Source organism: Elgaria multicarinata, chromosome 17 (assembly GCF_023053635.1).
Source record: "Elgaria multicarinata webbii isolate HBS135686 ecotype San Diego chromosome 17, rElgMul1.1.pri, whole genome shotgun sequence".
NCBI lineage: Eukaryota > Metazoa > Chordata > Lepidosauria > Squamata > Anguidae > Elgaria > Elgaria multicarinata.
In genome coordinates, this window is record NC_086187.1 from 24,468,886 (window position 1) to 24,479,731 (window position 10,846).

Sequence of the window (10,846 nt, forward strand, 5' to 3'; positions counted from 1 at the left end):
CCAGTGTAATTGTAGATCAGTTTGAAGCAGCAGCTGACAGGCAAATGTAGTGTGTGTGTGTGTGTGTGTGTGTGTGTGTGTGTGTGTGTGTGTGTGTGTGTGTGTGTAGTATAGGGCAGCTTCTCCTGCACTAGCTGTGTGAGCTGTGCTGATACTTGAAACAGGAAAAGCATAATTTGTGTACAGCAGTGATGTGGGTTAACTGAAGAGAGAGTGTTGGGGGGAAGACCTCATAATCATTCAAGAACTTGAAAGGACGCTTGAGATTTCGGCCTAGATGGCATTAGCAGGAGCTGGCTGTAGCAACGCCTATGGCATTTCCCACGCTGCTTTGAGGCAACCAGAAACCTCACTGCCAAGGGCTGCGTGGAGAACAGAAACTGTGCAAATGAGGAACAGAGGAAGGCGAGAACACGACGACCCAACTCTTCGACCTAAAAGATGCAGCCATCTGCGGCTTTAATGCTCTGATGACTAATTTCAGTCATTTCCCTCTAAGCAGGATTGCTGCTAAGAGGCTAGCAGTTAAAAGCAGAAGGCATTTGGGAGACTGCCCTCTTTCCTCATCCAATTTACAAAGATGTGCTTCATCTGAGCTATATTCACGGGGGACTGTCATCTGCTGCTGAGTTAGCATGTCAACACTGAACCGGAAACGTGGGAACACTGGTGTCTTAAAAACAAGAGTTATTGTGTCAATGGCAGGCTTTGCAGAATCACAGAATTTTGGAGTTGGGAGGGCCATTTAGAGGTCATCTAGTCCAACCCCCCTTGCTCAGTGCAGAAATCTTGCATGGGGCTTTTTTTCGTCCCAATCCATTTGCCATGTGATGTGCACAGATGGAATGCTCTCACCTGGCCCGCTGGCAGGAAGGATCACAATTCAGTGGCAAAAAAAAAAAACCTGCTTTGCGTGTGGAAAGTCACAAATTCGTTCTCCAGGCAGGGCTGGAAATATTCCTGACTGAAATCCTGGAGAGACACAGCTGCCAGTCAGTGTTGACAACAGTGGGGTAGATGGACCAAGGGTCTGACCCGCTCGTGCTCTTCGCTCCTCTAATGCCATGTTTCTCACCTGCCCAAGGGTCTCTACTTCCCTTGCTCGGCTTTGTCCATTTTCTTCTGCTGCCCCTTACGCCTGGAACGCTCTTCCAGAACATTTGAGAACTACAAGTTCAATCGCAGCTTTTAAAGCTCAGCTAAAAACTTTTCTTTTTCCTAAAGCTTTTAAAACTTGAGTTTGTTCTGACTTTTATACTGTTAGTTTTACTCTACCCTGTGCCTGTTTGGTGCATTCTCTTCCCCTTCTTATTGTTTTATTATGATTTTATTAGAATGTAAGCCTATGCGGCAGGGTTTTGCTATTTTATTGTTTTACTCTGTACAGCACCATGTACATTGATGGCGCTATATAAATAATAATAATAATAATAATAATAATAATAATAATAATAATAAAGCAGCTTCGTGTGCCTCAATGAAATTGCATACAGAAATGCCCAAGATTATCTACCTCACAAGAACACCAGAAGAGCCCTGCTGGATCAGACCAAGGGCCCATCTAATCCAACATTCTGTTACGCCAGCCTTCCTCAACCTAGGGCGCTCCAGATGTATTGGACTGCATCTCCCAGAATGCCCCAGCTGGGGCATTCTGGGAGTTGTAGTCCAACACATCTGGAGCGCCGTAGGTTGAGGAAGGCTGTGTTACACAGTGGCCAACCGGGGACCCACAAGCAGGACACAAGTGCAACAGCACCCTCCCACCCATGTTCCCCATCAACTAGCGTATATAGGCTTGCTGCCTCTGATACTGGAGGTAGCACATAGCCATCAGAACTAGTAGCCCTTTTCTCCAAGAATTTATCCAAGCCTCTTTTAAAGCCATCCAAATGGGTGGCTATCACTACGTCTTGTGGTACTGAATTCCATAGCTTAACTCTGTGCTGTGTGAAGACATCCGTCCTTTTATCTGTCCTGGATCTCCCACCAATTAGCTTCATGGGATGACCCCAGGTTCTAGTATTATGAGAGAAGTAGAAAAATGCCCCACCCAGCCACATTCTCCACACTATGCATGATTTTGTACACCTCTATCATGTCTCCCCTTAGCCTCCTTTTTTCCCCCAAGCTAAACAATTCCAGCTGTTGCCTCCTCCCCTCTTAGGGAAGATGTTCCAGCCCTTTGATAATTTCAGTTGCCCTTTTCTCAACCCAAAATCATGAAGGGAAAATCTAGCATAGCTCTTGGAGATATACCAACAAGAAAGCCTTCACCTATGACGTGAAGGCTTCTGTAAAGACCAGAGAAGAAAAAAGACCATGCTGAATCCATGGTACCTCCTAGCCAAGAGTCAGCCTCTATCCCCACACTGCAAGCTTATACAGGTTTTATACCACTTTAATCATTGTGGCTTATCCCAAAGAATTCCAGAGATTTTAAAATTTCTTTTTTTGACAAAAGAGCTATGATGACTGTTAGAGGGGTGAGCAGAAAGTAGATCTCTCCAGATGTTTTGGACTTCAGCTCACAGCATCCCTGACCATTGGCCATGCTGGCAGGGGTGATGGGAGTTGAATGCCCAAACATCTGGAGAGGTACCTCTCACTCACCTCCGCCTATGTCTTTATATATTACATTTCTATACCGCCCATTAACCGAAGCTGGCTGGGTGGTTTACGAGACAAAGCACAGGACTATACAATAAGATAATAAAACATCATCTAAAGCCATCAAAACAGAATAAAACCAAAAAGTAGGAACCAAGGTAAAAGCCAGCAGCAGTGCAACGATGTAAAATAAAAAATAAAAAATACAGTAGCAAAACTTTTAAAATGGAAAGGCTAAAAGGCCTGGGGAAATAAAAAGCTCTTCAGTTAGCGTTGAAAAGACCACAATGTAGACACCAGGTGAGCTTGTCCAGGGAGGTCATTCCACAGCTGAGGTGCCCCCTTCGTTAGTACGCCACCCCACCTCACCACGTTCGTGCATGTATGTGGGGATGCCTCACACATTGTATCCCCCCCCCCCCGAGAACTATGGCTCTCTTGGGAAAGTTACAGTGGTTGACTTCTGTAAGACAACCGAGGCAGGAGTTCTGATGCTAACCCTTCACTTTCCGGCACCCTGTATCCAAGCAGCTTTGTTGAACAAAGCATGGTCAAAACGGGCATGACTCCCCTCTGAGTCAGAAAAATCACTAAGCCTTTGAGCAGGCTCAAATTTGCTCTGGTCCTCTCAGTTCAGGCCTACTTTGGACAGCATCAACAAGCTTGTCCCTCAAGTGCTGGCAGAGAGGTGTCACTCAGCTGGCTGTCAACCGCGCATCTATCCAAGATGCAACCCCATGATTCCCATCGCTTCCCTAGTACCCCACACCCATCTCTAGGCAACCTGACCTGGACATCGCTAGCTCCAGCTCATTCTCTCCCCCCCCCATCATGCCGCCACCCCCCTGTTCCCACGGAAAAGCACTGCACAAGCGGGTTGCAAAGCCTTTTCTCAGCCCCGGGGAGAAAAGGGGCTTTGTTAGCTTGCCCGGGGAGACAGCGTGAGAGCCAAGCCGCGAGGCACTGGGAAGCCAAAAAAACAAACGAGGTGGAACAAAACCCCAGAAGAAAGAGCGCGTCCCGGAGAGAAAAGGGGAACCGTTCCCAGGACTGTCTGTAGGTGTCGGGGGCCATTAGCCACCTCCGGCTCCCACAGCATCGTAGCCGCCCCGGACATTCAGAATTCAGCGTTCCCACCAGAGAAGCGAGCCAACAGACACCGGCAAGCCTAGGAGAAGGGTGGGACGAGGCCAGGGCAGCTCCCGCACGTGACGTAAGTGTCCCAGCAGGCTACTGAGATCCACCAATGGGATTTCTCACCTGGCAGGTCTAAAGATCAATAAATAAAGGCACTACGAAAGAACAGCAGCCTCTGGGGTCCACGAGGTTCTTAAAAGTCTAGGAGGAGGGAGGGCAGGCAGGCAGACCTGTCCCTCACCCGCACACGGGTATTGGGACAGCAGGGGCGGCCCGTTGCCTTGTGCAGGTGGGGCAGCGACAAGCCGTATCGGGCCCCATGAGGTTAAAGGACGAAACAACGAGCAAAGGAGAGTCCTCTCAGGACAACTGTGTGTACAACAGAGAGAGATCGCCCCTGGCTTTGCACTAATGATCTCGAAGCGACTTGCTTTACTTTCTCTTCTCTGTGCCGCTAGAACAGAAAAATGTGGGCCCAAAGGATTACTTCTGGGTTGCCATGTGGATCACTCCCCAGCCCCACCTTCTCCTTGGCGGGCATGACCTCAATGTTAATTTGCCTCAGTTTCCCCCTTTGGCTCTGCCTACCGTTAGCTGCCCTGTCCTCTATCTCACCACTCTCAATGGGTATCAGCTGCCACTGCTACCACCATCACTGCTGTATCCGGGCCACAATTCCAGCCCATAAACCCTCAATTGACTTCCAAGAAATTGATCAAGGGGACGATCCATGCGATTAACTGGCAGGTTTGCGAGAGCGTCAGCGTGACCCTATAGCTAGAGTTCTGGGCATGGATGGAGGAATTTTTGGTCCAAACTGCCAATCCGCTACCAAGCTGCAATTTGGTGAAAACTGAAAAATGAGGACTGTGAACTCTCACACAAGTCACGACCTCCAGACCCTAATCCACCTTGTGGAGTTGTTTTAAGACAGCAGAAAAGAAGCTGAGCTCCTTGGAGGATAGGGTGGGCAGCGAAATACTATCAAGCGATGTAAAGAGGAACAAGAATCCAGATCTGGTGGTTATTTTGTGTCCCATATGGGACAACGGGTGAATTTGATGGCCAAATGGTAACTTATCAGTGTGCACATGGAACCCTTTGGTAAGATGGTCATCCACGGCCTTGCCAAGGGAGGAAAGGATCCTTACCACACTTTCGCAACGGATGGATGGAAAAGAGCAAGTTCTTCCTTGCTTTTTGGAAGAGATGAAAGCTTTACCGAGTGGTGACGTGCAACACGGGATGCTAATTTGGTCCACAAGGTAGAGAGGGTGGAAACTTGGCTCTGGAGAGGCCTTAAGGAATTCTCTCTGCCTCAGTTCCTCCATCTGTAAAAATTCAAAAGTATCCAGGAGGAACGAAAAGCTCATTCTATAAATGAAAGTTTAAAAACTTCCAAGTCTTCATTGCTTGTGGGATATCCTGGAATACCAGCCACAGGTCTGGGGAAAGTGGGGGGGCTCTGCCTCCTCCCCTTTGCTCTAAACAAGCCTGAGAATCCCCTCCCCCACCCTCCTCTTCTTTTCTTTAAGCTAAACAGCCTGCTCTATAGTCTCTGCTTTACATCTGACAAGTCCAGTCCAGCGACACAAATCGCATTTCACGGCCCTCATACCCAATCGTCTTGGGGGGGGGGGGGGAGTAAAAGGAGAGGGAGGGAGGGAGGGAAGAAAAGAATGTGGGTGGGTGGGGGAATAAACAGGCATCTCTGGGGAGAATTCTTAATTCCTGCTGCTGCGGACCCAGGGAAGTTGGTTAGAGAGTCACTCGTTCAAAGAGAAGGACGTTCCCCACCTCCCAAATTGTCCACGTTCTTTACAGAGCTATTATAAGGGTACCAGGTCAATTACACAGACCTGCCTCCTTCTAACTGTCCACCTCACAGGAAAGCTCAGCTCTTCTTTACCTTCCTCCACGCTCCAAAGTATAAACCGGTTTGAAGCCAGTTCCAAACCATGACAATTTATCCACACTAGTAGTTTGTGAAGGCGTGGAGAAATCCTTAACCCTTCCACAGAACTACACACAGAGTTGCCTGCTTAGGATCCACGGCACTTGACCAAGTTTGAAACTGGTTTAAGATCTGTAGTGTAGACACAAAGCACAACCCACTGGTTGCTCCTTCTTGCTTTCTTTTTTTCCATTACACAGACTAGCTCTACTTCTATTGTCACCTTAATGCCCGACTAAATGACCTGGTTCCAGCCCACCGCAGCTTAATTTACCCGCCGGAGATGTCGTGCCACGCCAGTCACTGATGGGTCCTATTTTTGCATGGCACCCACGGGTGCCCAACTTGCTGTTGCTTGTCATGCTATGAGAACCCAAGTGGCAGGGGGCATCTGGGGGTCAGGCAACCCTCAAATAACCCATGGCTCCTTTGAGGGTTGTCAAAGCCATAGCTAGCCATGCAGAAATGGTAACTGAAGGCCCGCAGCATGATGCAACAGCCCTCACAGGTAAATTAAGCCAAGGTGGGCTGACATGCCATGCAAACCAGGTCCGCAGCAGTTTAAGGGTAGCATTCACATTGGCAGGGAGATCAAAAGGGTCAGGCGTGACAATTGTACATATATTAGCTTCAGTTGGTACAGGAGGGCAGCTTCTAAGTTAGGCAGAACTCTTCAGCAAGCAAGACACAAAGGAGGCTGTGAGGCAGTACACTTGCTCGCTGAACACTTCTGAGCTACTCAGAAACCTGCATGCCCCTCTACTGTAACAATAAACAGATGTCGCATTCATTTTCTCTCCCTGACACACGCACACTTAGACAAGGCCAACTTTTTAACACGTGCCTATCAGCGAAACAAAAAAACCCGAACAAGCAGCAAGTACTTCTGAATGCCTTCATCAGTTCTTCTGAATACCTGAAGAGGAAGCGTCATGCTACCGGCTCCCCTCCATTGGCAGGAGAAAAATACATTCAGAAAGCCTGGGCCAGTCTTCCTCAATCTGGCGCCCTCTGGATGTGCTGGACTACAACCCTCATCATGCCCAGCTAAACAGCTGGGGATGATGGAAATTGCATTCCAACACACCCAGAGGGTGTCGTGTTGGAGGAAGGATGACCTAGGGGTTAAAGCTGGGCTTGCCCCAGGAACCCATTTTTCAAGCACCGAGTGATCAAGGGGGGGTCATCTGGGCATGTGCAGAATGCCTTTCCTTCACCAGTTAAATCGCCACGGCCCAATCCTACCACGCATTTGGGATTAGCAAGCAGCTTCAACCCTAATATTGCTCTCTCTTTTTGTAAGTGAAAGACAGCCTGGCAGTAGGGCACAGAAACCAAGCACCGCAATATGTACAATGCAAAAGAAGCCGTGCTGGTCAGAGAGCAGCTGCGGGATCACTGCAAAAAGAAAGAGAGGGAGGGAGAGAGGGAGCGGGGAGGCTGGCTGTGTGGGCTTGTGGCGGAGGAGCGTGCCTCACTTTCCCACCCTGGGGGACAAGGGCGGAGACGGTACAGATCAAGGCATTGGGCTTGCTGTTACTTGCTCGCCTATATCCTGGCTGTTCATTAGCGTTTTCTTGGCACGGGCAGGCATCATGCAGCCGGCTCCCTTTCGCTGCAGGCACCCTGCGCCTTCTGGATGGGTGCTAGCTAGCAAGTTCGGGGGGGGGGGAAGCATGCGGGGATGCCTAACTTGGACATCGGGGGTTAATTTCTCACCCCCACCCCCACATATGTTCAATTGCAAAGTGCTCAAAAGGAGGAGAGAGCACCCCCAAACGCGTGCAGAGGGCCTGCCTGCTGCCCCGAAGGATGGGGCTCGACACACACACACACACACATCGTATCTCCAATCCCATGTGGAATGCACAAATAAAAGAGTGCCCCTGAGGCTGTACAGAGCACCTTCCTCCCATCGCTAGCCACAAATCGTCAGCGCAGGAGGGCCTGGTTGGCTTGCGCGCCTTTTTTAAATACATACATACATGAATTAAAAAAAAAATTGGCCATGATCCATCCCATAACTGGGCTGGGCGGGTTGCGAGTAAGCCCGTCCCTCCCTTACCATGTCCTTGTTGCGAGAAATCCAGGTGTCCATCAACAGCTTCATCCTGGATTTGTGGAATTTCTTGGTGGTCTTGACAGCAATGAAGACGTCCTGGGGCGAAATCTCCTCCAGCGGAGGCCTGGGCTGCTGCTGCTGCTGCTGCCGCCGCCCTGCCTCCGGGCTGGCTCCGGCCTCCGGCCGCCCGGCTTCCCGCTTCCCCCGGGTCAGCTTGGTGAAGTAATCGGTGAAGCTCTTGACTTCTTGGAAGCTCTGCCCCGCCGAGCCTCCAGTCGGCAGCTGCCGGAGCGAGCCTTGGGCTGCTGCTGCAGCGGCGGCGCCGTCGCCGTCGAAGGGCTGCAAGAGCAACCCGTCGCCCCCCAGGCTGAGCACCTGCCCTCGCTGCTGGTCCACCACCAGCACCAGAAAGCAGGTCAGCATGGAGCCCACCAAGGAGAGGAGCAGCTTCTTCCCGCAGCTCTTCAACATCGCGGGGACGCTGCGCTCCAGCACGGAAAGCCGGCCGACGGCTGCACAACAGCCCCGCGAGGACGGCTGCCGGGGACTCCTCGCCTCCCTTCGGCTGCAGGCGCGGCGCGGCGCTTCCCCGGCTCAGCCGCGCTGCAAGAAGAAGAACTGGTCTCCCCCGCAGCAGCGATCGCTCGCTTTTGCCGCCGCCGAGCCGAAGGGGCGGCCAAGCCAGCGAGAAAGGGGCGGGGCTGCGTCACGCCCCGCCCCTGGAGGGAGGGAAGGGGGCGGGTTCAGAACGTTGCAACAGCAGTGGGGCGGGGCCTCTGCTGGGTTGCGGGCTGGCGGCGGGTCTCCCGCGTGGCTTAGCTTGGAGGGGGGGGGGAGAGAGATTGTGAGCAGGACTATTAAAAAAGGGGGGGAGGAGGAGAGAGGAAGGAAGGAAAGAAAGGAAAGAAAGAGCAATAACAAGGGAGCTTCTTTCTCTTTTGTTCCAAATGTTTTCTTGCTAGGAAAATAGCAACAACGTTTTGAGCAAAAGCAAAGAAACTATTGTTAGGGGGAAGCCCACACTTCCACATAGGTGCTGGATTCAAGAGATTTTGTTTTTGTTAATCTTGGACTTCGCTTCCTGCCATTGACAAAACAATAACAAAAGAATTAGGGTTGAATTTGAAATGGGGTATCAAAGCTGAAAGCACTCCCCCCCCCAGCGCTAGACACAATCACTGCAATAACACAGTCGAGGAGTGCCTCTGAGCATATATGAAATGCTTTCCCTGCCTTTCCAAGCACAGCTTAGCTGCTGGACTATGACACCCATCATTCCCGGACAACACAGCCACCCCCAACCTGGTGCCCTCCAGCTGTGTTAGACCACAAACCCCATAATTCCCAGCTAACACTGCCATCCCAACCTCGTTCCTCCCATATGTGCTGGACTACAAGTCTCATCATTCCCAGGCAACAACCCCCAACCTGGTGCCTTCCAGCTGTGTTGGATTGCAACTCCCACCAGGCAATATTGAACTATATGAACCTAGGATCTGATGCAGTTAAATCAGCTGTAATTTGTTCCTATAGCCGTAATGTGCCTGTATTGGAAAGGTGGGCACAAGCATGCCCTTGACCCCCAATATGGGGCCTGTTCTTCCTGTGCTCTGCTGGGTTCAATATGGGCCCCCCGTATCTGCCAGCGGTGGGGGTGGGGCGGTTCCTGCCATTTCAAGTCAGAACGGCCCACTGTCCTAGTGCAGAACAAACCGTTTCCATACAGCCGCCTGGCGAACAGATAGTTTTTCAGTGTGGGTGGAAATAACAAGGACAATTGCTTTATGATGAATGATAAATGTACAATTAGCTGCAGCAATATGGGAGGCACATGGCGCGGCCCCGAAGTCCTGCTTCCCTGAGCTGTAATTAGTCCTTGTAATGCTGTAAAAGGCCATAGCAGGATGGGAGCTGCGTTGGACTAGACCAAATGCCCGTTCTTCCGGCGTTCTGCCTCTGGCATCAGCCGCCACCAACACCCGACCTACTTGGTTGTCCGCTGAGGCCCACGAACCCCAGAAGGGCCCACCAGGGCAGACTCATACCCCGTGTGGGGCACCACCCCTATTGCCCCTACCCCTGAGTCACTCCCAAACTATGGCGTGCACCCCTCCAAGAACGAAAGCTGCCCCCCCACTTTCTCAAACTCTGTAGAAAGGATTTGAAGACACATCTTTTTAAGGTGGTCTTTTAAATTAGGCGGTTGCAGCACTTTAGGCCTTGGAGTCCTCCTCCGTCTGTCCAATGCCCTGCTGGCCAAAGCCAGGCACGGTGGGAGGAGGTCAGAGGTTTCCACAGCCTCTCACAGGATGGAAGGGTTTGTGGATGCAGTCTCTCCCCTCCCCTTTCCACCCACTGTCACTGCCCCCCCTTTTCCTCCCTCTCAGTGGTGTAGTGGAATCAGATCTGATAGGGATGCTGCCCTGACACTTTTTTACTAGCAGGGATGCTTATATCATCTGCCACCCCCCCCTGTTCCCTCCAGGCCTGGACGCAATCTTCACAGTAGCTGTAGGGAAATGGATTTCCCCAGGAACAATATATTATTCCCTGTTGTGCTGCAATGTATTTTGGGATGGCTTCATCTTGAAGGTGCAATTTCCCTTGCGGCACGTTCCTCAGCAGCTGTGAGGGGGGGGGCAGGGGGGTAATCCTCAGTCAGATATACCCCTCACAAGGTCATAGCTACGGCTGCAGTGTTGGGGCAAGAAAGCCAGCTTCATCAGACTCAATGGGTTGAACGTCTAGGGCAGTGGTTCCCAAAGTGGGTGGTACCGCCCCCTTGGGGGTGGGGGTGGGATTGCATAGGGGGCGCTTGAGGTGGTCTTTTCCGTACCAGGAGTTTTGGTGACAGAAGGAAATTTCTGATCGCTATCCTGCACTACGGAGAGTGGTTCAGAAGCCCCTGGTTGCATTTCCATCATATTTGGTGGAATGTGGTTTTAGTGTGGTCTGCCTACTTCTCTCCAAGCAAAGAAATCGACTCCAGATTACTAAATGTGGTGATTTAAGACTCATGTTAAGTGACTTTAAACCAGACATTGGGAAACTGGAATCACTTCATCAAGCCCATCCATCACATT

General features: G+C 51.0%; 1 protein-coding gene across 1 annotated transcript in view; it reads right to left on the reverse strand.

The window, feature by feature from the left end:
- Positions 1-8,234, reverse strand: part of LFNG (LFNG O-fucosylpeptide 3-beta-N-acetylglucosaminyltransferase) — a 30,784-nt gene extending 22,550 nt beyond the window's left edge. The window contains exon 1 of the mRNA XM_063143645.1: positions 7,767-8,234. Coding sequence (XP_062999715.1) covers positions 7,767-8,234 — 468 coding nt within the window. The remainder of the gene's footprint in view (positions 1-7,766) is intronic.
- Between the last annotated feature and the right edge of the window lie 2,612 nt (positions 8,235-10,846).